General features: G+C 37.7%; 4 protein-coding genes and 1 long non-coding RNA gene across 6 annotated transcripts in view; 2 read left to right on the top strand and 3 right to left on the bottom strand.

Annotated features, from left to right (window-relative positions):
- The window catches only part of LOC139949281 (secretin receptor-like), a 163,032-nt gene extending 162,384 nt beyond the window's left edge, over nucleotides 1–648 (bottom strand). Inside the window, exon 1 of one of the 2 annotated variants that reach the window (XM_071947690.1) lies at nucleotides 449–648. The gene's annotated coding sequence lies outside the window, so the exon portion shown is untranslated. The remainder of the gene's footprint in view (nucleotides 1–448) is intronic. The other variant, XM_071947689.1, reaches the window with a different exon arrangement.
- A 3,357-nt stretch (nucleotides 649–4,005) lies between these two features.
- Nucleotides 4,006–6,929, bottom strand: LOC139948906 (uncharacterized). Its single transcript, XM_071947269.1, has 3 exons — nucleotides 6,761–6,929; nucleotides 6,209–6,365; nucleotides 4,006–5,829 (listed from the first exon to the last, which is right to left on the bottom strand). Exons 1-3 carry the CDS (start codon nucleotides 6,846–6,848, stop codon nucleotides 5,658–5,660), a joined length of 417 nt encoding a protein of 138 aa, XP_071803370.1. The 5' UTR covers nucleotides 6,849–6,929; the 3' UTR covers nucleotides 4,006–5,657.
- A 336-nt stretch (nucleotides 6,930–7,265) lies between these two features.
- LOC139948928 (uncharacterized) lies at nucleotides 7,266–10,622 on the bottom strand. The gene is made up of 3 exons (XM_071947299.1): nucleotides 9,871–10,622; nucleotides 9,220–9,352; nucleotides 7,266–8,413 (listed from the first exon to the last, which is right to left on the bottom strand). The coding sequence occupies exons 1-3, from the start codon at nucleotides 9,962–9,964 to the stop codon at nucleotides 8,212–8,214; spliced, it is 429 nt and encodes a 142-aa protein (XP_071803400.1). The 5' UTR covers nucleotides 9,965–10,622; the 3' UTR covers nucleotides 7,266–8,211.
- A 441-nt stretch (nucleotides 10,623–11,063) lies between these two features.
- LOC139949280 (probable ubiquitin carboxyl-terminal hydrolase MINDY-4) lies at nucleotides 11,064–26,557 on the top strand. The gene is made up of 15 exons (XM_071947688.1): nucleotides 11,064–11,230; nucleotides 12,071–12,190; nucleotides 12,625–12,880; nucleotides 13,125–13,399; nucleotides 13,765–14,126; nucleotides 14,595–14,748; nucleotides 15,548–15,664; nucleotides 16,160–16,347; nucleotides 16,709–16,772; nucleotides 17,223–17,359; nucleotides 17,823–17,886; nucleotides 18,259–18,420; nucleotides 19,109–19,289; nucleotides 23,430–23,502; nucleotides 24,458–26,557. The coding sequence occupies exons 1-15, from the start codon at nucleotides 11,165–11,167 to the stop codon at nucleotides 24,504–24,506; spliced, it is 2,268 nt and encodes a 755-aa protein (XP_071803789.1). The 5' UTR covers nucleotides 11,064–11,164; the 3' UTR covers nucleotides 24,507–26,557.
- On the top strand, nucleotides 19,498–22,562 carry LOC139949286 (uncharacterized). Its single transcript, XR_011787540.1, has 3 exons — nucleotides 19,498–20,258; nucleotides 20,936–21,064; nucleotides 21,600–22,562. It is a non-coding gene; the product is annotated as an uncharacterized lncRNA (long non-coding RNA).
- Nucleotides 26,558–26,771: the final 214 nt, after the last annotated feature.

Raw genomic sequence — 26,771 nt, 5'->3', positions numbered from 1 at the left:
GTTTGACTTTTAGAAACAGTTTATACTGTATCACTAACTTCAGTTTGGGAAGAAAATACAAATGTGTTGCTCAGTGCAGAAGTGCAAGATAAAAAACACTTTTTCTATTTTGCATGGTTGAGCTCAAAGTAGTTGCCAACATTTAGTTTTGGGTTTCTATAATATTTGTTTTTCTTGTTTTGTTTTGAATGTTTGAAGACAGAAATTACCAACCTAATGTGGTCCAGTGGTAAGGCCGCATGACTTGCATTTTATTACACAAGCTAGCCACTGCGCACAAGGACAATAGTATATGTCTAGGCTGAATCACAATAATTTCGTGATATTGTACAACTCATAACCACATTACGTTAAACCATTGTTTGTATGGCGAACAAAAAAACACCCCAAACAAACAAACAAACAAACATCCAACAAACAGACAAACAAACAAGTGACAGAAACCTACCTTTAAATCATCAAGAAGGGAACTCCGCATGCAGTTTTTCCGGAAAATGACGGCTTCAAAATTACAACTGACTGCGACTGGTCGACCACTTGTAACATTAATCAGTGGGCGTAGCTTCATACAGTGAGGCAGTTAATCAACGTTCACTAACGGTGGGTGAGCCAGTGGAATGTCTGTCTGCTGCAACATACGCTCAAATGTTCGTACAATTTCTCAGGCACAGTTTCTGTTATAAGAAGAAAGAAAAACAACGTGACCATTTGATAAACTCAGTGTAGGCATTTATCATCACTGGTGGTTCGGACCAAATAGCAAAGCGTTGACAGGGTTGATTAATTTAGCAAAATATGGCCGGGGAAAATTAGGCTCCCAAACGGTTCCACTTTCCCGTCAGTCCGTCTCTACCGTATCCTCATGTAAATCTAGTGTAGCGGAATTATCCAAGACTGCATAGGCGAAGTTACGAGGGCTACTCGAGTACTGTCAGCGTGTATAATTTTCGGTTACTTGCACAGGCACAATGCAAAATAGGTCTCGGGAGAAAGTTATACGATCAACTCTTGAAAATGTCAATACTTTCAAATTGTTCAGGTACGGATGGAGGTGAGGGCTAGTTTAACATGCAGGAGATCAAGTACAGCATTGATGAAGTCGAAAGTTAGCAGTGGTTGATTTAATATATTAGGGTCTTGTCACACGAGGCAACTCTTAAAGGCAACTTGGAGGAATGTCTTACGATTCCCAAGAAAATTATGAGAACATTCATTTGAGATTGGCTGGAACTGGTTGCCTGTAGATGCCTCGTATGGCATAGCCCGTAGACTCATTATATGCGCACCACTAGATTGTGTACGGTGCTGTTCCTTTTATGATAACTCTCTTTGAATCAAGAATTCAATGTTTGTTTTACTGTCTCAGACCAAATATCGGACTACGTGCAGCACTGATATTGATAGAGTGCCGCTCATAAATTATGGCTACTCTCTTTGATTCAAGAGAAGGTACGGCTTTTTTTAAATCAAGAATGACCAATGGTTGCTTCCCTGTCAAAAGGCCCGGTCACACAGGCCCCGATAACGAGAACGAAAACGATAACGATATAAATGCACGCTCGCGATTGGTTGAATTGCTCCACGCAGAATACGCCCACGCTCATTCAACCAATCGAGGGCGTGCATTTGTATCGTTCTCGTTTTCGTTCTCGTTATCGGGGCCTGTGTGACCGGGCCTTTAGACTCAATACCGTCCTAGGTGCAGTCTTAGACACAATACCATACTACCGGTGCTGCACTGGAAATGCTGGAGACAGTGATATTCCTTTTGTGGTTACTCTCTTTGAATCAAGATAAAGTACGTACGAGCTTGGTGAACTCACGAATGACCAATGGCCACTGTATAAGACTCGAGGTGAAGTACTGGCATATTGATGGAGATGGGAGAGTCCTTTCCTTTTGTGGTTAGTATATTATATAGAATCAAGATAAAGTACGGCATTGGTGAAATCATGAATGACCTAAGGTGAAGTATTTTTTTCAATGTAGTGGTATACGGTGAGGGAGCTTGAGAACATGTCTAGTTTAAAGTTTTGCCTATTTTATCATTTTTTTTAACACAACCCACAATAAACACGGTAACTTAATTGACTATTTGACGGCTAAAGACTAAACCAAATTATAGTTGTACATTTCAAAAAGACCGAAACGTTTCCAGTAAAATTTAGTCTACACTGAAAAACCTGTAATCTAAAGGTGAAAACACCTGAAAGTAAATTTAAAAAAGGTTTAAAAATGAAAGAAAAACAGGTCTGTAATCAAATAAAAACAGGTCACCCTATCCTCCTCCAGGGTTACGCACGTCTCTGGTAGCCTAGATCGACCTGTTAAAACAATTTCAGAAACCTTTTTCGATAGTAACGTCATTATTTGCGTCGGGAGCTTTCACAACTGGGAGATAATTATAAATTGTCCTGAAGGAATTTTCGATAGGGTAAGGAAATCCGGTACAAGGGGAACTGATTTCAAGTGGGGTTTTCCTCTTCCTTGCTCCTGTTCTTCCTCCTGTAGGATATTTACTCAAAGACAACATTTTGTTTTACATAAAATCATTATCTTGGGCATGTTTGGAGAGTGTTTGGGTTACTTACTTGTCAGAGGAGAAACAAGGAAGTGAATTCGTAGTATTTTTGAACCATCTAGACGGTACCACACGGTATGCGGATCTAAAAGGGGCAATGATCTATTTGAATGGTGAAATGGGCACTATCTGGCGTCACCATAGTGTGTTGAGCAAGTCCGATCTTGGGGCAACAGTGGGCAAAATTTCATAGAGCTGCTAAGCACAACAAAATTATGCTTGCAAAGGTGACGTTACTTTCTCAAATTAATACAGTTTCACTGTAGGCCTACTATTTCAGACTGGTACCCACATATGTTTGCTAAACACATTGGTAAGCAACATTATAAAATTCAACCAGCTCTTAGAAATTGAAATGGATTTGTAAAGACTCTCAGCAGAACTAAAACGGCAGCGAGAATTGTATCATTTAGCTTAATCCATAAGCTCTCTTCAGCATAAATTCTTAGTGGTGGTAGACTGCAGCAAGTCATATCTAATTGAGTTAAAAGTAACTGACCGCTATAGCCTCTCATTCTGACCGGCTATTCAGGACATAATTGCTGCAATTTTCAAGACCTGGTGAGAGATGGTTTTTGCTATAACGATTAGGGATCCAATTAAAAACATTGTTTTAACTTCTTTCGTATTGAAGCAGGTGACCCTTTGTCGGTCATGCAGTCGTTTTAGACCCACCGAGCATTGCGGATCTGTTTTTGCTGTGCATACACTTACTGATGATCAGATAATTCTTAAACAACCTAACACAAAGTTGAGCTTTGGTGTAAGAAAAAAAATTCAAACATTTTGTTTGCATATAACAGGGCAACTCTGCTGCGTCTCTATGTGCAAGGCTTTTCGTTCTGACCAATTCTAATGATGAGTTTACTTATAAGCTATAAAATAGACTCAATGTGTACGCCTCAATGAAAAACCAAACTTATCTATTTCGTGTCTGTATCAGGCAATTGTGTTGATAAATTACCCTGTATAGACGGTTGCCATCACACTAGAACCTCATTGTGTTTATGGGGTAATTGATTTACCCATTATAATGAGTAATAAAAATTGCATGACGGACACACAAAAATAAGGTCAATCTGATGAAGTTCGCTATCGAGTTATGCTATTGGATTGATTAAAATGTATTTACGGTTGGGTATTAATGACATGCATTGGGATACGGAGTGAAACATCCAAGTCATAACTAGATGCAGTAGGTAGAAGAAATAACATTGATTCTTTGAAAAAATTTCTTTCATGCCCCTGTTCATGTACATTGGTTCAAACCTAGCCCTGGTAGGACGTCATTCAGTGCCACTGCACTCCAACCTAGGCTAGTTCAAACCAACATCTTCACGGTTGGGTATTCGGCCATAAGATGCAAAAGATTTACTATATAAATATGTAACAAATAACATTATTCTGTAAATTGGTTCATACATTTATGGTTGGGTATGAATGACATGCATGTATACTGGGTATTCATGTACATTGTATACATCTTTAGCCATATGCAACATATTTACTAAGTATTATGTAAGAAATAACATTAGTCTGAGAAAAGGTCCTGTTTATGAACCCCTTTGGGTACATTGGTTCTGGTTCGAGTGGACAAGATGGTTGTTCGATTGAAAATGGCACAGATCAGTATACAAAGGGGGTAATCTTCATCTTCTCCGATGCAAATCTTTAACTTTAATTATGAGATAATAATGTACGAAGAAAAAAGAGCTCAACGAACAGTAATTTATTTCGCAGATACAGTACATGTATCTTGCTAGACTCCCAACCAGTGACAGACTAGCTACAGACACACCATGTTTTTCAATGACTGATGATAACCTCGTACCCAAAACACCTGCTCATACCCGTCATTAATATTGCAGCAGCCGGTTTTAAATGTCAGGGTAAAGAGAGAACGTGCGCACAACACCATTTGTAGTATTACATCAAGTATTTACTCACTTGAAGCCTCTAGAGTGAATGTTTGGTTAAGATGAGGGGCGATACTCCTCCCACCTATAAGAAATCTATAAGCTTATCCTATGGTGTGTACGAAGCGAGAGCGACTGGAGTGGTAGTTGCTGACGGCCTTCTGTCTAGATGCGATTCTACGGCCTTTAGGAGAAGCTTGCGTGTTTCTGTACCCGGAGGCAACGGATGTGTCCGGGGACAGCGTGGGGAGCCTGTCGGTCATCGAAGCTTTAGAATTGACAAGACTAAAACATTGGCACGACAAGAGTGATATAAGATCGCATCGTGTAGCTTTAAGATGTAGTTTAGATTGAGGGAAGGTAATAACACATTTAAAAACAGAGGGAAGGTGGGTGTTGGTGACACCATTAAGGAAAGCCCTCACGGTGTCGCGATAGTCCCCTCGTATATGACGTCACCATACGCCCCAAACAGTCACCTCACTGAGGTCAATGCCGAGCTATCATTGGTTGAGAGTAGTGCGCATGCAGGGCGTACACGTCTCCTATTCATTGTATGACACCAAAGATGGCAGGCAGCCAATGCAAAGGATCAATAAGATACTATAGCGGATAGATCTCGTGCTGTTAGTTTTAGTATTTACTCACAGATTAGAAGACTCAGACATATAAAAATGTTCTTTGCACAAAATTAAGCACGAGCCCTTTTGAAATGCGAATTGTAAAGATATGTATTTGAATTCATGAATCAAACAGAGAGTAAAATAATGCAAACAGTTGTCTTCCATAATTTCAGTAAACACAATGGGTTTTTTATTATTCTCAGTTAAGCACCATATAATGGAAAACAATAATCATTCAGCAAAATATTAAGTAAATGCACTGGGGTGAACAAACTTTACCTCAAATAGAACACAATAAATATGTTTATAATAAATACTTTGATAATGTCGCCCTCTTAAATATATAAAGAATATCAGCAACAAAAATCTTGCTTTTAATGAAAGATAATTGATGACTTAGAAAAAAACTTTCTCAAAATGTCCCGAAACCCAACTTACATTCTTTACAATAATGTTTCGTCAATTGCCCTAATTACTATCCGCTGCTCCTCTGGCGCCCTCTGTGGCTCAAGAGTTAAAGTAATTTGGTGGCGCCCTTCACATAGTTGTCTCTTCAAAGCCGATGTCCTCGTCACTCTTTCCCGCTTTTTCAGACTTGTCATCTATATACAGCAACATTGCTGACTGCCACTTGACTCTTTCACTTGGATCTTTGAAGATTGGTGCGTCCTTGGTCTTTGATTTTCTCATTTCTCTGCAGACAGTGACACTACAAATAAAAAAAATCAAACTTCTTACATCTTTTAAAACATGACATCATTTTTAAGAGGGGGATTTCAAATAAAGGTGAAGCTATTTACCCATGGCTGAGAATGAATGGATATAGAGATGACAGTAAAGTTAGTTATTGAATTGAACATTCAGATAAATAATGTGTGTATAGCGAATATCGATGTTGCTTACAAACATAACGTGAATGTCAAATATCCAACTCAAACTATTCAACTTTACTGTCGATGTATATAGAACTGTAATTTCAGAAACGATATTAAATCATTATGACGCAAGCAGCGAGTAAACAGTTGCTATTGGAATTTGGTTTTGCTTACCATAAACGTTATAAAAGTTGACACCAAACAAACACTTACCATTTGTGGATGACCAAGACTAGAAAGCCAATGAGTCCAGCTGGGACGATTAAACAGCCTAGAACCAAGGCTACGCCTGTTCCTGCTCTGTTGATACCAGTGTACTGATAAGGCATTGGTCGGGGGGTCTGCTGTGGTGGAACCACCGGTTCGTAAGCTACGATGGAGAAGAATAAAACAGGTGCCAAAAAAAATGTTTACACAAGTTTTCTAATCGAAAACTTCTGATTTAAAAATTATGGGGACGCAGATAGTGGGGTTGATTTCCGGGACATTATAGGCCCCAATGGGTCGCCGGGCAAGCGTTTTGAAAATCAAAATTAAAAACAATTAATGTTCTTGTCTGCATATTTTGGGATACTACACCAAGTGAGGATACTGGTCTTTGACCAATAGTGTCCAGTGCCATTAAAAGACAATAATGGCACTGGACACGGGCAAAGCAATGTTGATTTCTTGACAAAACGCATCAAGACATGGACAATTTAAACACTAAACACAATATTCAAAGTAGGCTTTTACTCATAAAATTACACAAAAATTGAGACGCACCTGTAACCATCCATGATCCAAGATCATTCAGAACTCCAGTAAGTGTTACAACCACCAGCAGCAAGCGACAACACCAAGAGCTATCCATCTTTCCAACGGGTCCTCACGTCGATGTGAACCCTCTAGCTTCACGCTACGGGAGTGGACCTCGAACTGTTTCGCGATCCCATTCTCCAAGTCGCAGTTTCACTTTTTTTTGTGCTTGACACGGACAGTTATTAAACACAATGGTAGTATTGTATAAAACTGATAATGGTTCACCGATTCAGTCAAATAGGTGTGTATGGTCTACCAGTTGATAGGGCGCGTTACAGATGAACAATGCGACAAGACTGGTTGCATTTATTCCAATTTTGTCATGAGACTTGACAAGAACTGCTGCAACCCCCCCCCCCCAAAAAAAAAAAAAAAAAAAAAAAAAAAAAAAGTGTTGCCTTTTAACTCTGACATTATGACGATGATGTGAAAGTAGAGACCATTCATGAATAGGAACGAACAATGTACGTTGAACTTCTAAGTAGTTGTCTTGCCGATATTTTTATTCAAAAAGACCCGAAGAATGTCAAAGAAGTTTCACAGAGCACGTGTTTATTACAGTAAAAATGTATTAAAAAAAAGTTAATGACCCACGCCAGTACATTCAAAACATTACTGTTATTGCATTGTTAATATTTGGTAAAAAATATGTATTTTTAAAAAGGTTACAACGGTTGAGAGGATTAAAACCACTACAAGTGAATATTTACTTTTTACTATTTATACATAGGTTTATTGGCTAAAATGGTGATTATAAAAAATATTCCAAAACGGCACAGCTGAAAGTTGCATTTATTGGTTAAACTGTGAGAACCTTAAAATTATTGGTTTATTTTATCCTAAACCTTTGTATTGAGGCATGATCACCCCTTTACTGACTAAATCGTAAACTAGGCTCGCACCCCCTCTAACAAGCTATGCCCCCCCCCCAACATGTCTGGGCTACACCCTTATTTACACCCTAATCCAAACAAAACTCAAAATTATGCTTTAATACAAGAATAAGGATAGGCCTGCTGCCCAAAATGTTATCTAACTTGTACTGAACATGTATTGTTACTGATCTTGCTAATTTTCGCTTAGCAGGAAATTGTTCAGCTCTTTGACATTGGGCACTGATCTTAAACCATTTCATTTCTTAGTTAACTTTTTTGATAAAATTATTACCAAATAATATGACATACGAATATTGAGGTTTAAAATATTATTTGCTGGTGACAAAATGTCAGCTGTGTCATTTTTTGTTTCAACAAACATAGAAGGGGAGATTTTCTGCTATTGGGCAGTGATCTTTAACCATTTCATTTCTGTTAGATAGTACCGCATTCTAGCACACCATTTGATAAAATCATTACTATAATACGTACAATTATTACCAAAATATGTAAAATTATGTTGATCGATGGGGAAAGAATTTAAATATGTGCTGGCGACAAAATGTCAGGTGTGTCATTTTTCGTTTCCATAAACATGTAGAAAGTTGAGATTTCTTTCTCGTCCTCTGTGTCGCTCGTATCACTCCATTGTTTGACTTCATCTGGTATGTCATCGTCGAATGGTGGCTTCGTTTCGGAGGATGGAGTCTTGGCTTGGCGGGATTTCTTGCAGTAGATTATTCTGTAAGATTAATCGAATAATTAAATCATTATTGACTATAACTAACACGTATCGTAAAGTGTGATGGGAAACCTGAGGGTGTGTATAGTGCATCATAGTTCAGTTGGTAGAGCATCTGCCCGGAGAGTCAGGGGTCTTGGGTTCAAATCCCAATGAAGATCATTTGATGTACATGTATCTCTCATCACAAGTTTGGTTGTTTTCACTTCCTATGATGATTGAGGCACCATACCAAACAGTAATTTGTGTTTAACACACAAGAGATGTACTGTTGTTTTAGTGAGTGGGTTTGGCCGAATTTCATCCCATGATATGGAGAAGAAAATAATTGTTTGAAATATGAACAAAATCTATAATAATAGAGTAGGGTGCTCTTGTTCCTTGAGTGATGAAATTTGCATGACCAATATGGTTGTGGTTGCTCAAAATGTTCACTAATCCCAGATGTGGATACGCATAATTGTTCTAAAGACCAGAGCAGTGTCTTTATTTGAACAATGACTTATTGTAGAAGAGAAGTTTTCTCATTTTTATCTTTGTGGACATTACACTATATTACCAAATCAATTTAAATGTGAAAATCACAGGTTTTACTCAGATGGGGTTTCGATTCGAACCCACGACGACCTTACTAAGTAGGCCTATATGCTGCTAATACATGTCGGTGTAAAAAACAGGTAAAACAAAAATTATTATTCCTTATCCCCGATTAAAGTTTGCATCTAAGCAATTATTTTTATTCAAATGAAAAACACATGACTGCAGGACTTGTCCACTAATTAATTTAAACACTAAGCTATACTTACATGTTACAGATAAGTATCATAATGAAGCCAAAGACTCCCAATGGTACGATAACAAACGCCATGATCACTGCTACCATGGTGCCGACTCGCTCCGTCCCATAATACTGAATCTCTCGTGGCTGTGGCGTAGTTACTGGATACAATTGCAAAAAAAATGATATTAATAATATTAGACATTAATTAAAAAATAATAAACAGTATTCATATGGCGCAAAAATTCGCCTAAAAGACGCCAAGGCGGTTAACACAATTATATTGTAGGTGTGAAACAAGAGGCCTGTTAACATGCCGAAAAAAAAAAAACATTTTTGTGAACAGCAACAGGAACTTCGTCAACTCCTTTAAAAACATGAAACTACTTCAAACTTAAAGGAGTCATAAGAAGGGGAAAAGAAGAACATGTTATCCAACAATTAAAGATGTGTAAGATACAAATGTGGTTATGTACAATAACTCTATATCTATGGGTAGAATTCATGAACTTTGTTATTAGTTGGTTGGTATGCCAATGAGTTGGCGAAAGTCGCAACCAAACAGTACAAAATTACGTTGGCTTAGAAAATATAAATACAATACAAGCTCTGTGAACTCTATAAGTCTTCTTTGGGCAAAACTCTTAACATAACTGGATTAATAAAAGTTGTTCCTTACCTGCATTTGTATACGATATGGACATCAAATTCCCCACTCCAGCAAGTAATAAAACAACAACTGGTAGAAGAAAACTGGAGCGATTCGACGCCATCTTGCTAAATTAGTCCTTCAACTCCTTGTATAGTGCAGATTTCTGGTCAACTCCCCGGCCTTTGAGCAGATTGAATTGTGGCCATGACAGGGTTTTATCCCCTCTTTGTTGCTATACATCAGTGGCTTTTGTAAGCATCATGAATACGAAGAAGTTTTTGGAGAGGGTTATTCACGTTAACCCCCGTGAGTTCACGTAATTACCGAGTACAAAGGCTTGAGTTCTGGATGAAGGATTTCCCTCCATGTTTTAGCGCACAGTGGGGGTAGAGTAAAATGCAGGGGGAGGACGCAATGCATCACTGTGGGATTGTTTGTTTTGACTTTATAAACCATTGTTTCACCAAGGTGTCTTCAGCCATTTCTTTTTTAATCAATTAGTGCATGTGCATCATAGAGTATGTCCGTACTCTTTGATCGGTGTATCCAAATAGAGGCCGGTGTGGGGGCTTACGGTCTGCACTCATTTGATACAGTAAACAGCCAACACAATAAACACGCCCGCCCCTTGTGCCTCACTTATGTGTGCAGTTTCAACATGTCACATCACTTTAAACACAAAAACACAAAAAGCTAGTGATATATGCAGTAGGCCTACCCAAACCAACATAAAAATTATATTCTTTACAGTTAATAAAGCAGTCAGCTGATAGCACTGGAGGTTTATGGGGAATTAAAAATGGCCCGGAGAGTGATGATTCAAAAGAGGGCGCTAAACAAGTCTGAACACAGGATCTCCTGCCACAACTTTGCGGCACTGCCCGGTTTTGCAAAACTTTAAACACAGAAAAGGATAGTAAGAATTGCGCCCTCTGTTGCTTTCAATTTTACAAGATAGGTGAATCAGTATCGATACCAAAATACTGTTGTTTAAACGACTACAGCACAATAAAAAAACACGTTTTTAAACTTTTATTGAACCAAATTATTGTTTTATTAACTAGTAATTTTTATTTTTATTTTAGGAAACTTATCAAATTTGTCCGAGGTTTGTGTTTATCTAAAGAAAGTTTTATTGACCGCCAATTAATCGACTCCAGTAACCGAGTACTCGAACGGCTTTAGTTTGAGTAGGGTCGATTGCCAGACCAATATGGCGCCGCCCGTTTGGTAAACAAGATTTGTTTCTACGCAAAATTGTATCTGAGATTTGTATGGTTTTACAGTTGAAACTGCTGGTTGTGATTCAGATTCACAAACGATGATCGAAAACGAATATGTGGAGAATGTGGCTGCGTCGTTGGTCCGAGAATATCTTAGTAGAAAGGTAAATTATTTAAAAAATACAAAAAAGTGTCATCGCCAACGGCCAACGTATAGCTTGGCCTAGTTTCCGGACAATAGCTTTTTTAGGGGAAAAACTCCGAAAATCAACATTTAAAGTGATTGTTTATGCAATTAACCTTGAAACCATGCAATTAAAAACTGGTATAGACGCATGATATGATAGTTTGTGACAGAACGTGGTAATCCTCCCACCAAATCACCAAAAAGGGGACATAATTTCGCTAGATATTTTACTCAACTCCTCAAGCTCAAGTCAACAATGTTGACAACATGGTCAAGGCAACTTGTTGGCAAGCAATGTCAGGAAGGTGAAGAACAAGTTCAACAAGTAGAAATTCCACATTTTTTTCAGTGTCATTCAATTAATACCAAACAAAGTTTGATCCTACCATTCATTTGACATCTTTCATACCAATCATTTGACATCTTATGCCAAGACTAATCCATGTGAAAAAGCAAGATGGCAGCCGACGGTTTTGCTGCTTCGAGTTAATTTTTTTACGAGAAAAAAACTCAATTTGTTTTCCGAAATGTAACCTAAAACTTACGCGAATTCTCTTACAGCTAATACTTTACAGTTCTATGCTTCTTTTGTGGATTTTAAATGTATATTGGAGGAGTTGACGGCGAGTTGACGGCACAAGTGAGTTGACGGCAAGTAGTAGGACCCAGCATTAGCATTAAAACAAATTATACCGAATACTGCAGCAAGTTAAAAGTAAAACTGTTTTTTGCTGAGAAATTTTCCCTATCTAGGCTTTGCAATTTTGAATTGCTGATAATTGTTTGGTTTTTGTCATCCCGTTTACCATGTTTACAGGGACTTAAATCAAGTCTGTCATCAATGGATCAAGAAATGCCAAGGGGAGAAGGTAGCATCAGTAACAGAGCGCAGTTAGCAAGAGAAGTAAACATTGAGAGGCTACTCAAGAAAAATAAAGTTAGTTTGTTTCTTTCTTAACAACTTAATTCATCTTATTTAATTATTTAACTCTTGGGTTGTTTGAATTGTTTTTACTTGAACTTAGTGGCTGGTTAATTGGTGTTTAGTTGTCGGCAATGAAACTACAATGTAATTTCAAAATTCAATGGGGTTTTATCTTCAATTTATGCCTACTGAGTCTTTATTTTATTTTTATATATTATTGTTGGAATTTCTTCTAGCATGATCCAGCGATTACATTTAACATCTGAAGCTGTCTAAGAATCCCAATTATTCTGAGCTTTAAACATATCATCTTAGAGAGAGCAAGGCCATTTTCATTTTGCAAAGTGCACTTGCACAGGAAAGTCTGAAAGTCTATGGGAAACATTATAAGGGCCACAATCAACCTGAACAAAATTAAACAAGTGTTTTTTGCATTTTTATTTTAGGAGCATTCCGATCCGCTACGATCCATGATTGAAATCATCACCAAATATTTTCTAGAGAGGGCACTAAACTCCTCTTCTAAATCAGACTACGTCCCACTTCAATCATCATCATCTGGGTCATCATCAAAGACAAGAGACAGTGCGCCCTCTTCAGAGGAAATCAACAACAGTAGCAGTAGTCAAAAGAGCAGAGGGAGTAAGAAAACTTCTCCAACTAAGCCAGCTAAATCGTCACTATATGATATGAATGAGCTCGGTAAGTATTCCATCAATAAACTTTCCACCCCTGTTAATGCTTTTTCGCAAATTTACCCATAAATTTTTAATGAAATCTTTACTCAACACTGACCGAAAAGCGAGCTGAAGAAAACTTTCATTACTCACAAAGGAGGTTTTTACATGGTGTTACCACAAACCATACTTACTTAGTACATTTTCTTAGCTGTCTTTCAGTAAAGATTTCAGATTAAACAGATTGTATTATTGATTTTCTTATTTAGAACCTGGGCTGGGCCTGCCTCAAGAAGACGTAGGCGGTACTTACAGACCAAATAGAGTCCCTACCCCGGTCATTACAATGAGGGAACGACCGATGGTCAAAGAACCTGAGACCTATCCAGGCTCTGCAGAAGAGAGACTGATTGGGAAACCATACAATGGTAGCAGCAGTGGGATTACTGTCAAAGAAGAAGCCGTACCAAAGAGGAGTAGTGCTCGACCAGGAAGTGCCTCTAGGAGTAGAGGTCTTGGTGGTCCGATAACTAGCAGCCTTGATGTAAGTTAACAACTTGGCTGGACAACATATTCCAGGCCTTGAATTAACCCGCCACAGTTGCCATGGTGCCCTGTGCTTTTGCTGTGGTGCATTGTCCCTTGAAAGGTTTCAATACAAATTTACATTTTCCTCATTAGAAGTGCCCCTTAGAAGAAGACTACTTTGCCCCTTCAAGAGCTAAGTTCAAGTCCTTTAAAAAGTCTAATCACAAAAATGTAGGAAATGATGTCTTATCAAAAGCTTGCAATTTCAGACTATTGAGAATTGCTTTCAAAAAGTAGAGAACTTTTTACTGCTAAACTAATTTTGTGAAAAATGGCAGAAAATTATCAGTCTGTGAGAATTTGTTTTCATCTAAACTTCAGAGCTCTGACAGGAGGAAATCATCAAAGAAGGCAACACCAGCTAAGACAAACTTCAACTCGTCCCTTGATTCAAGTCGTGATATCAAACTTGATTCTGAGAAACCCTTGGCAAATCGCAACCGTCTCAAAGATCTAGGCTTCAACTTTGACCCACCAGTCCCCAAAAACTCTGAAAATGAGTCCATCATTAAAAACGAGACAAGACGCCCAGAGTCTAGAAACCGCAGGTCTGTGACGGAGATAGAAGGCGAGATCGTAGACGGAGGAAGAGAGAGAAGTAATTCTGCATCCGGGAGACCTACACCAGAATCAGGGAGAACAAAAGTGACGACATCCAAGGGGAAAGTAGAGACAGAAAAGGGGTATGTCATTCTTTCAGTTGAATATTTAATTTGCGATAACCCCATGTGTATATCTACTAGCTAGGTAAATTTTCTTTTGAAAACTATCTGCTACTGTTGAGTTGATTTTTGGAATTCAGGAGACTTCTCAGTTCTGAAAAAACTGTCCTGCTTTTTAACTACCACCTGGGTGGACGGAGCAAGGCAATTGGCTGGGACTATACTACTTTCATTTAGTAGATCAAGGGAATTCATTATTACTGTCACAACCTTGGACTCGGAATGAGTTCTTAATTGGTCTTAACATTTCTGACTTGCTTCCTCAAGTTGTCAGGAGACGGGCAATTCTTTCAGTTGTAGGCAAAGAATCAATATTACCCCAGTTACTTTTTGAAGACATTAATCTTCTATTTATCTATCACTTCGAGAAGTGATATACTTTCAGCCACTGCTGTATTGCCTTTAAAGAAATCTGATTTATTTTCTTAGGAGAGCCTCGACAGTGAAGCAGACCCTCGGAGACATAGAGTTGGGAGATATAGATGACCTTGATGATGATCTTAATAATTTGCAGCTGAGACCCACAGTCAAAACTACTACAAAAGCGGCAGATTCAAGACCCATCACGCAACAGCAGGCAATTGTAAGACAAGATAAATTAGCACCTTATGTTGTAGTTTTCTCTCTCACATTATGAGGCATTGTTTTAATAAGACGTTAGATGTATCTGAATGTATGATCCTTGAAAAACATCTCAGTCTCTAGGAGTGTCTCGTTCTTTGAAAACAATATTCAATATTTTTACAAACCCAGTCCTGATGCTAAAAGCTAAATATGGCAATTTTTTTATTACCTAGAATGTACTTGTTTGTGGTATGAACAGTAATGGGATGTGGGGGCCGAGCTGTTAACAGCGCTAGACTGGAGCTCTAGTGTTGCGATCAGTAGAGTGTGGGTTCGAGTCCCAGTCATGGCACTTGTGTCTTAGAGCAAGATTCTTCAGCATAATTGCTTACTTTGGATGGGACAACGTGAGCTGTACCATGATTGGTAGTGCACTTAAGAGAGCACAGAACACTAGTGTGGAAGAGTAGCCGGGCTAATTCCAGTGTTTCTGGTTCATGTAGCAATCACCCTTGTTTACAAGTTTCCTCAGGCTTGCAAGCTACAGCGTTTTAGTTCACTTATGAGGCAACCATTGTTCATTACAGGACATTTATAACAAAAATAATACGAATTGGTTGCAATGTCTGAAGGAAACTTAATTGTGCAGGTCTTATCAGGCTTTCAAGCTACACTGTTAGCTGGAGAAGAAGGGGTTACATATATTACCAGTGTTTCCTCAGGCTTGTGAGCTACAGTGAATACTTATAAGGCATCTTTGGTATCATCGGTAGAAGTTTATAATAATGATAATATTATTTACCTTGATTTATATCCAGGATCTGAAGAATCTGTTGTTTGGTTCTACCTCTGGCTCTTTCAACGATGAATGGAAGATGCAAGGGCTTGGATTTAATGACATCAAGAAGTTGGAGTTTGGTATGGTACAACACAAGGTAAGTAGGAGCCATATCTTTACTTTGATTAGTGTCTGCTGTCTCCGTGACAACGGTAGCTCCCTTTCGGTGTCTGTCTTGTCAACAACAGTTTGGTCTGTGGAAGACAGAGAAGAAATAAATACTTTAACTTTTAATAAACACAAGGTAAAAATTAGGAATCATATTTCTACTTTAAGTGTCAGCAAACAATTAGTACTGTACTGTATGTAAAGATTTGTTTTAAACAAAGTAAATTTTAAGCTTGAATCATTAAATTCTTCACTTAAATATCTAAACCTAAACAATGGACCTTAAACAATTCTGGAAAAGGGCGCTTCCGGTCTGACAAAACCCTCACAAGATATTTAAAAACAACAAAGTTGCATCTTCTCTGAAAGAGACACTTAAGCCAACATTTATCCAGAAATACAATGGTAGACAACGAATGACAAGACAGCATGTGTTAGACTTGCTCATTGATCTGAAAATCGTTTGTTATTTTTTTAATTTTAGGGTGGACCATGTGGTGTATTGGCATCCATCCAAGCCTGCATTATGCAACATTTACTCTTTGGAGAAAACAAGATCTCCACTGTTGCCAGTTTACAACCAACAAGTCGAGATAGAAGTCAGTGTTTAGCTTTGGCTCTTTGTGACATCGTATGGAGAGCAGGAGAAAAGAAACACGCCATCATTGTCACGTAAGCCTTAGACTCAGAATTTATTTTGTTGCATCAAGTTTTTTTCAGTGACATTTTAACTTGGTGGAAAACAAGTTTTTGGTTTCAATTCTTAAGTAGGATTTGAAACTTTGCATGGTGGGAGTATAATCATTTGAGTTTTGAGAACTGGTGGTTGACAACTCAAGCGTTTTGATCAGTATGCTCCGAGTGTCTTCAAGAGGAAGAAACTTTGAGTTGTCAACCGGCGGTTCTTTTCAGAATCAACACTTATCAAAAGAGAGTTTCAATTCTTGGCAATGATTTTTTTATATTTTCATAAACAAGTTATTTCTTAAGATACATGTATGAATACATTTTAAGTTGCCCTTTCATCTTTCAGACTCTCATCAAGGTCACAATTTACTTCTTCAGGGAGATACAAAAATGACGGACTCACAGAAAATGTAAGTTTTTTTGAAGAGATTACTAACTGTTAACTCTCATAAACAAACATAATGACATTTTTGTTTTAAGAATTTGAAAGTCCCTTGAAACATCTTAACATGGTATTATTTGGAAAACCAAGTAACATTCTTTATCCCGATGGAAATTTAACATCTATCAAATTGTTTAGGTACCTGCTGCTAAAAAATAGGATTCAAAATGCCTCTAGCTACCGGAGGCCTAGTTGGTAAGACACTGCTCTCAATTGGTAAAGGTCATAGGTTTGAATCCCACATGCCTGTGATTGTTTTCACAGAACTCAAAAAAGTGCTATGTAATCAGCGCTTACACACATAGGGTAAAACCAAATAATATTACAACACTCTTTTCAAAACTGCATAATTAGAAAGTCTTGTGCTATTACAATTGCTTAATTTTTGCTAATATCTGTTTTTTTTTAATCTCCTCAGCTGATTCTTAATCACTTCAAGAAGAAAGAAGAACTGCTGGAGTTTGTTTCGGCTCATATCGGCGTTTATGAATCCAACACATGCAGTGGCTGTATACTAGCTCTGTACTCTACAATATTTTCAAGGACCATAGAGAAGTAAGTCATCTTGGTCGACTACTCAAGTTTCTCACAAATTTTGAACTTTTAGTAGTCTGCTTATTGTTAGCACACAAATGCATGCTCACCTTACTGTTTGAAAATGAATGACATAACAGTAAAAATCCATGGTGAATGGAATGTTGGCCCCCTAATTTTCTAACCTGTGAAATACAAATACGTTTTAAAGCAAGTTTATCTGCTAAAAATAGTGTAAAATTTGATTAACATTAAGCAGTGCTATGAAATTGGCCCCAGCATGAAGGGGGAAAAAATTGCTATTAAAACTTGTGGGTAGAACCATAGATGCAAACTCTTTTGTGTGGAAGGTTAGCTTTGATTTTCTCCGGAAAGTGTAGTCCACCCTGGAGTAAGTTACAATGGAGAAGCCTCATACATCACTTTGTTTTCTTGAACATTTTCTAATTTTGATTTTAATCAATATTATGCTCTTTTTTTTCAGGGTCATTGGTGACATGGATGAGCCGACCAACAAGCTGATGGGTGCGCATGGCTACTGTACACAGGTATGAAATTATTACATTCACAGGCATTGAACTTCGCTGTTGAAGGGCACAGCAAACTTCCTCTGGTAAGGGGCACTTTAATGAGGAAAATGTCAACTTGTGTCGGAACTTTGCAAAGGGCACTTCAGCAAAAGCACAGGGCACCACAGCAATTGCTGTGGGTGCCATGGGTTGTTTCGAGGCCTGCATATATACAATCGGTTTTTATGGAAGTAGTATTGTTTCACAAAAAGTATCGTTGTTCAATGTTGAAACCCTTGATCTTGTTGCTTGCGAATGAGTTAAAAGTAATATTTTCTGCTGAACAGAAGTGTGCCCTATACAGCATCATATTCCAGAGAGTTTATAAATCTCATAATTGTTGTTGTATAGGATATGGTCAACCTCATTCTCACAGGCAGAGCAGTCTCCAATGTCTTCAATGATGTGATGGAGTTAGACTCTGGGAGTGAGGATAAGATGATACTAAGAGGTGTGAACAGTCGGAGTGATATCGGACTACTCTCGCTGTTTGAACATTACGGGTCGGTCAAGGTGAGGATATTGGACATCTAATAGCCGGTTCAAACTGGAAAATTTTTTACGTTTACGTTGGTAACTCGGAAGGATCCCTAAGTGAGGATGATAAGCCAAGGGTGCAAGATTGTTGGTGGAGTCGGATCGAACACACAAGTGCTACCATAAACAAAGAATGAAATTCTGGAACAAGTCTATTAAAAAAAAAAGTTCAACAAATAAAATAACCAGTCAAAACTGGTACAAGTCCAAAGACTAAAATAACCAGTTCAGACTGGGGAATAACAAAAACAAATCCAAAGACTGAAACAACCAATCAAAACTAGAACAAGTCTAAAGATGGATAATCCGGTTCAAACTCAATTGAACATAAACAAATCCAAAGACTGAAGTAACAAGTTCAAACTGGGAAAAGTACAAAGGCTGAAATAACTAGTTCAAATTGGTTAACAGAAGCAAGTCCAAATACTTAAGTAATCGTTGGGGTACCATTCTGAAGTCAAAGAGCAGAGTTACATTTGTATGTTTTATGAGCCCCCCCCCCCCCCCCACATTCTCTTCCTCATCCTCGAGGAGGAAATTGTTTGGTGTTCCGGGACTTTATTTTCAAACTTTGTACTTCTGACAGATGGATCGAGAGCGCCACTCTTGAATAAAATCCCTGGAGCTGCTTCATGAATTTATTTTTGTTTTGATTCCAATTCAGGTTGGGAGTAATTATAAGACGCCGCGTTATCCGATCTGGGTCGTCTGCAGCGAGAGTCATTTCAGCGTTCTGTTCTGCTTAAAGAAAGAGTTACTCGGCGATTGGAAAGTGGAACGTCGTTTTGATCTGTATTACTACGACGGATTATCTAGGCAGCAGGATGAGATTAGGCTGAGTATCGGTGAGTTGAGAAGCTTTTGAGAGTTGAGGGGCCGGCCCAAGGGGAGTTTGTATGGTGTAAGATAATTTGATGTTTTATGGTGGAAAATCAGTTATGCTTCGGCTTGCAGTAAAGTCTTTATTTACAAATGTACAAACATAAGCCAGGGCTCAAAACTTATGCTAGACCTAGACCGTGGGATGATGCTCCAAATTCTGCTTTTCAGTGCTCTACCCTACACAACTACTTACATTTGGTGTCAAAATTTGAAGAAAATTCAACTTACCACCCAAAAAAAGTCGTCAAGCACAAAACTTGCACAGTATGGATTTATTCGCGAAATGAAGCACAATAATACAGCGAGAATAAATGGCTGAACGTGCAACAAAAAAAATAGATGACTTATAAGCTCGGCCAATCATAGCGCATATGACATGCATGCGGATGTGTGGACCAATGAAAGAGCTTGTTTCGAAGTCCTGTGGTTTTGTGGCCCTTTTCGAAACGACGGCGCCTGCGTTGGATTCAGCTTCAGGTTCCCTTATCTCGTCTGAAACCCTGACTGAGCGCGTACACAAAGTACGCACAATTGCCAAAACAACCGCGGGGCCAAGCTAGCATGCGGAGCCGAAGCCGTGGTTTCGAGAAGGATTTCAAAAAGATGTCGTCTACGCTTCTCAGGAAACTTCGTCCTGTGTGAAGGGAAGAAAGTTGCGAAGATCGGCTCGTTTTATGTTACATGAAAACAACATAAATTTAATCCGAGCTAGTTCGGGAAAATAGTTATCGCTGGCAGGAGTTCGTTGGCCCAGCAGTGGTTAGGAAAAACATCATGATCATCATGACATGTGAAAATGTGTATGCTTGGACGCCATGGATGATGACATGACAGCGACCTACAAAAGACAAGACCTTCCGATCCAATTTTACCAGAAAGCACAGCGGCAGCTGCTGGTTGGAGTACCGTGGATGTACTAGTGGAAGTTGAAGGTATTTAGGCAACATTTCTTTCCAGAATAAGTTGTGCTTCAATTCGAAGCAAAGCAGTTAATCATTTTTTTTTTTTTTTTTTTTTTTTGTCAAGTCATGAAGTTAAACAAAATGAAATGCTCCGATCTCTCAAATAAATGAAACGAAATCAGAGTCACGATCACATGATGAGGATACACATTTTGGTGATGAATCATGATGATGACACACATCGGTTTTAGTTATTTACTTAATACTTGAATTAATAACAAAAAACATACATCATATTCATACATGCACTGTTACAATTAGTAATTACAATACATGTACAGACTACAGTATGAAAAATAAAAAAACATTAAATATTCAATGCACTAGGCCGATTAAAAATGTACACGATTCAGGAAAAATTAAATTGGCCCTTACTAAACTAAAACACTGAAGTGGAGGAAGGGCAAGGGTACATACATGTACCCCAAGACCCCCATACTAATCACGTGATGAAGTATGCTTGAATAATAATAAATAACATCCCCATCTTTATTCTTAAAATTCTAGAGGCAAACAACCAGATTTCTTTGAGATGTGGTATTAAAATTAAAATTTTGTATTTAAACTAAGGGGAACAAGCCTAATTTTGTTTTAAAATAAGATGAGTAAACTAGGGCCTCATTTATTTGTATTTCTTTTCTTTTCAGTATGACATGTCCGCTCTGGGTTAGTGGTATATCAACACTTTTCGCTGACAATGAAGCGTGCAGGTAGTAGGAGAAACAAAGAAAGGCAGAAATTAATCTGAGAAAGCTAAAGAAGAACAAAAATTGAAGGTAAAAAAAAATAACTTGTTCATTACTCTCGTCCACCAGAAGAAATACTGTGCGTAACCTTCTAACCTTCTTTTCTTTTGTTTTCAGGAAAACGAGAGAAAAAACTCAAATGAATATATGGTTAACTGTTGGTATTTGTGAACAGGACCAGTATCCCCATTAAATAAAAAAATCTATATATAAAATCTGTGTAAATTTTTGCAAGAATTTGCTACAAGATAGTGAAAAGTTCAAAGTATTGGGTAAAAATGTCCTCTTTATATCAAAAGCTTTCCAGTGCTCTTTATCATACGTTTTGTATGGATTGACCTTTAATAGTTGGGCACAAGTTGACTAGGGTATGAGGGCATGCCACTTGGATATGAGAAATTCATACTGCCTAAATAAACTTTGGATTGGATGTGTACTACAATTAAGGAACAATGAGTTGATCTACCTTCACCAAAACTGTACATGTTTGCTTTTCCTACAAATTGTTTTTATTTTGTGTACTGTCTGTTCAGTCATCGAGTATGCTTTTATAATTCACTTGCAGAACGCGAGAATAGTGATGCCATTAGCAACGAGACAACTGAAGGTGAACCACGATCAAAAGGTTGCTACGCTCTGACACTGGTGATTCTGAAACGCCTCAGCTGAACTTGCTCCCCAAACAGTGTATCATGCAGATTGAAAAAGAAAGTATGTAAAGGAAAATATCACACAGCAGATGTTCCTGTCAACAAATCAATTTCCCCTGCACAGACTTATGCTTTTGTGCCAGTTGCGGAGTGGCTTCAAAGGACTCGGACGGGGATGTTTATTCTGATGATAACTAATTTAAACAAAATGTTGTCTGAATCATCATTTTCAATAGAAAAGTAGAAAAAACAAGAAGAGAATTCTGCACAAGTACAATGTGTAAAAAGTAAGCTTTTGGCTTACCAAAATATAAACCTTAAAATAAATGTGGAACAATTTATTTGAGAATTGAATTAACCCATCAGTTACTGTGGTACCAGAAAGACAGTTTGGGAACTAGATTTATATTATTTTCATTCAATTTTGTAAAATCTTTATATCTTTGAAATTGTTAACGGCCCTGTCACACCATGGTGTATCGCCTTAACGTATGCCGGCGTATAGGCCTACAGAAACTAGTTCGAGCATTTTAAAAGTTCAAGAGTGCCCAACTTCCCAGAATCGCATCCATAGCGTACTGAACGTATACAAAGCGTATGACTAATGAATTGATAGCGTATCACTAACTTAAAATGAAGTTATGTATGTTACAGGTGGATACGTGAGAATACGTCAAGACTTTTTGGGGATACGCCAGGCATAGGTTATACGGCACATAAACGGATTTATTATTGTTTTAAATTGAATTGTTTGGGGGAATTTAAAAGGGCCTTTTCAAGAAAGTAACATAATTCATCATGATAACAATGAGTATTGTACTAGAAATGTGTCATTATGATATGAAGAGAAGAAATAAAAAAAATCTTAATGTCAACAATATCCTTTTTTTGTCAAGTTCATTCATTCAATCGATTACAATTTAATTAAGGCCTGTCTAAGCTCTGAAAACTTAGTAAATGACCAAAATGAGGCCCAGAAAGTTTGTTAGTGACATTAATTTGAAACAATTGAAATAACTCAATTGGGGAAATGATTGATGTCCAGGGATGTTAAATAATTAATTAATCTGGGAGAAAAGAGCTGAAAACCTGTAAATGAAAGCAAAATAAATAAGCCAGTATATTTTCCCCATTCGTTTGTGCACTTGGTGATTTGCCCATAGAGTTTGTGCATAGTTCTCCAGTTTTGACCAATAGAGGGCGCTATTTTTCTATAATTATTTTCTAATTAAAATAACTCATTACTGTGCAAGTTTTGCCCTTGACGACTTTCACATGTTATTCAGGACTACCATAAGAACATCTGGGGAAAAATTCAGGTAGTTGCAGAGGGTAGACCACAAAACTCGAAAACTAGAGCCCTTTTTGATGATCATCCCACGGTCTAACCACAGGTCGAGGCGAGTGATTTTAGCATCAGCCAGTAAATTCAGGACTTTATTAGTGCAGTGGTTTTTCAGTCCGAGTATTCGAAGACACAAATGCCATCTTTTCTTATAATGCTGTAATTTTCTATTATGTAAATTAGCATTTGGCTGCAATGTGATTTTAGCAATAAATCAATTAATAACTCAATTAATAATTCACCTTGTATACCGTGGTTGAAGAGATTTAGTTTTGTTTAAAACACGTCCTGCTTTAATTACTCTACTCATCTGTCACCTAATTATTCAATGCTCCCATGTACCAATCACAGTTTTTATGATTAAGCTGTTATTGCTTTGTTTTTTTGTTTTTTTTTATAGACACAACCCAGAACTGCCCAGATCACAATGACGACGACCTTGTACCTCCACTTGAGCACTGCATCAGAACCAAGTAAGAACATCTTTAATTTTGTTTCCTTATTTGTTCTACAAATGTCATTTAAAACCAAACACTTATCTGCCAGAAAGTTTGTGCCTGGGACCCCAACACAAGGCAATTTTTACTGGCAGTCATGTTTAGTACGGCCGCATTGTGGGCTTTCCCTAGGTGTTGTCTATGATTCCTTTTCTTTAATCTTTCCTTATAAAAAACTTTGTGGGATGCCCCCCCACAATGTCAAAATATACCATGTCATGTAAGTAAAGTTCCTACAGAAAAATCAAACCACAATTTCTCCTGTAAGCACATCTAGACAAGCAACTACACAGAGTACCAAAAGAACAACTCTGTATAGTGCATCAATTGATTTTCCTGCAGTGTCTCACTGTTTTCCAAAAAGATTTTGTCTACAAATTTGAAATTAAAACTTTGTTCTTCTTTCGTGAATTTTGAGACAACACTACAAACTATCTGTGTTAGTATGATAGGTAAAAACAAGGAAGATAGTGGTCTTACTAAAAGATTAAAAAATAACATAACAAAAACTGCATGAGCTGTGGTAGCAACAAATACTTCATCAGATGCAGCCTAGACTTTTTAGAACATTTATATAAGGGTCAATATAAATTCTTTGTGCTTGCCTCCAACCCAGACTTCGCCCCGCCTTCACCCACCCAGACATTCCCACCTAACATTAAGGCAGTCAATTGTTTTTCCCTATAACTTTCACCTCTGTGGACCCTGGTTCGAGTCTGGACATGAGCCTTGCATGGGGTTTGGGGTTTTCAGTCACTACCTGGCTGCGTGCGTTTTCCCAATTGAGGTTCTCCTACCACTTATAAACTGAAATTTCTTTATGTCTTCTCTACAACAAGTTGGTGTTATATTTTCATTAGGGATTTTTGCTGTGTATATAATTCAGATTCATGACATTGACATTGTTTCTTTTGTTTTGTTGTTGTTGTAGGTGGCCAGATGCTGTGGTAAACTGGAATAATACAGAGCCAATCTTATAGACGATGTGACCTCTGTTTACATTCAAACCGCCCTCTGTTGACAAAACACTGTCCAAGTCATGTTTCTCCGGGCAAGAAGACGGGTAGTCATGGTAAGATTGTGTGTACTTCCTAACTGGCTGCCAAAACACAAAGGTTTTGCCCGGCGGCATACGCGTGAATCATGTTATGGTTTTAGAATGACGCCAGAGGTCACATCGTCTATAGAAAATTATTCCGATGATGTTACTTAATTATGTGCACAGAAACCTCTCGTGCAATAAAGTGAAACTATCACTAGTTTTATAAAAGTTCTCAGAATAGATCAGTTTTGTTGTTGCGATATACCACCTTTCAGGTTGATAAATACTTTAGTTTCGTTCTGTAAACAAAACACCTTTATCGGTTTTGGAGTTCCAAACTAAGTTTACTCATTAGAACAGGGCTTAATTTGATAACACAGTTAAGAACAGATAGCTGCCTGTAGCTCAGTAACACCGGGTTACCAGCCAAACTGACACATAATGTACATTACTTGTGAATGGTTCCCTCTTACTTTCACAAAGCAAACAAAGTTATTAAAGGACAGGTTGACTTTGGGAATCACTCTTACAACTAATGGCGATACAAACTTTTGGTTAGAAGTCTACAGCAGCTATTGATAATAAGATGGATTTGGGAAGCGTTACTGACAGTAACGGGAGTAAAGAGTATACATAGTCCTTAGGGAGCGTCTCAAAAGTCGGAACGGTAGGAACGTTCTTTTTGGATCGCAAGAGTATCCCCGCCGCTTTTGTCCGTTCCACAGGACCGGTCTTTTGGAACGCTCCACGTATACTTTGTCATGATGTTGCGATCTTGCGGGCATATGCCCGCGATCCATTGGATCGCGGGCATATGCCCGCAGGAACGTTCTTTTTTTGCTAGGAACGTGCCCGACTTTTGAGACGCTCCCTTATTCCCGTTACTGTCACACAGAAAGCCCCTTTCACATGAGAGCAATTTAGCAAGGGTCACTTGCTAAATTGTAGCATGGTTGTAAAATGTTACAAAATGTACCTCGTGTGAAAGAAAAACAATTTTATTTCTACTGTCCAAGTTCTCTTGCAAAATCTTGTTAAACATTGCTACACTTTTACAACCATGCTAAAATTAAGCAAGGAACCCCAGTTAAATTGCTGTCGTGTGAATAGCACTTAAGTGTCTTAGAATCTCCCATTGGCTGTGGACACACCCATGTGATGACTTCTGAACCAACTAGAAATAACTTGGAAACTTAGTTTCAAGTAACAATTTTTGTTTGTTTTTCTGTTTCAAGCTATTCCTTAAAGGCAGTGGACACTTTGAAAGAAAAAAACACCCTTATCACACGAAGTTGTGTGTGTTTAGATGGTTGATTTCGAGACCTCAAGTTCTATGTCTGAGGTCTCAAAATCAAATTTGCCGAAAAATCTGTCTTTCTCGAAAACTATGGCACTTCAGAGGGTGCCGTCTCTCACAATGTTTTATACCAACAACCTCTCCCCATTACTCGTCACCAAGAAAGGTTTTATGCTAATAAATATTTTGAGTAATAACCAATAGTGTCCACTGCCTTTAAGGATGAACTTTTATATCATTTTAAAAAAAATTTCTGAATGAAGTTTGGAGATGTTTATCAGAATTTTAAATTCTGTTTCGAAGTGTGTGGAAATAAATTATCTGAAATGTTACCTTTATATACTCCAACTGAGTTGTTTGTTTAAAGTGTAAAACAAAAATTATCTATTTTCTTCTACGTCCATTTTAAGTAAATATTTAAATATTTATTCTATCAGGCTATAAAAACACCAAAAACACACAGCAACAATAACAGAAAATGTAGGATTTAAAAACACTAAGAAAACAATGAGAGACATAACAAGTCAAACAGATTAAACAGCGCCCTTTAAGTTTCAAGTAACAACTTTGGTTTTTTTTTGTTTAATCTATTTTAAGCTATTCCTTAACGATGAACTTTTATATCATTTTTTAAAAATAATTTCTGAATGAAGTTTGGAGATGTTTATCAGAATTTTAAATTCTGTTGCAGTGTGTGGAAATAAATTATCTGAAATGTTACTTTTATATACTCCAACTGAGTTGTTTGTTTAAAGTGTACATAAAAATTATCTATTTCCTTTTACGTCCATTATAAGTAAATATTTAAATGTTTAAATATTTATTCGTTCAGGCTTTAAAAACACCAAAAACACAATAACAGAAAATGTAGGATTTAAAAAGTCAAACAGATTGAACAGCGCCCTC

This window comes from Asterias amurensis, chromosome 16, assembly GCF_032118995.1.
Source record: "Asterias amurensis chromosome 16, ASM3211899v1".
Taxonomy (NCBI): domain Eukaryota; kingdom Metazoa; phylum Echinodermata; class Asteroidea; order Forcipulatida; family Asteriidae; genus Asterias; species Asterias amurensis.
The sequence above is the reverse complement of the archived record's forward strand: the minus strand, read 5'-3'. Positions and strand labels throughout refer to the sequence as shown.

Coding starts and splice junctions, on each gene's coding strand:
- LOC139948906 (XM_071947269.1), bottom strand. CDS start 6,848: ATGGATAGCTCTTGGTGTTGTCGCTTGCTGCTGGTGGTTGTAACACTT. Junction 6,366..6,760: donor TGGATCATGGATGGTTACAG/GTGCGTCTCAAT, acceptor TCTCCATCGTAG/CTTACGAACCGGTGGTTCCA. Junction 5,830..6,208: donor GTCTTGGTCATCCACAAATG/GTAAGTGTTTGT, acceptor TTTTATTTGTAG/TGTCACTGTCTGCAGAGAAA.
- LOC139948928 (XM_071947299.1), bottom strand. CDS start 9,964: ATGGCGTCGAATCGCTCCAGTTTTCTTCTACCAGTTGTTGTTTTATTA. Junction 9,353..9,870: donor CATATCGTATACAAATGCAG/GTAAGGAACAAC, acceptor AATTGTATCCAG/TAACTACGCCACAGCCACGA. Junction 8,414..9,219: donor ATGATACTTATCTGTAACAT/GTAAGTATAGCT, acceptor TTAATCTTACAG/AATAATCTACTGCAAGAAAT.
- LOC139949280 (XM_071947688.1), top strand. CDS start 11,165: ATGATCGAAAACGAATATGTGGAGAATGTGGCTGCGTCGTTGGTCCGA. Junction 12,191..12,624: donor GGCTACTCAAGAAAAATAAA/GTTAGTTTGTTT, acceptor TTTTTATTTTAG/GAGCATTCCGATCCGCTACG. Junction 14,749..15,547: donor TCACGCAACAGCAGGCAATT/GTAAGACAAGAT, acceptor ATTTATATCCAG/GATCTGAAGAATCTGTTGTT.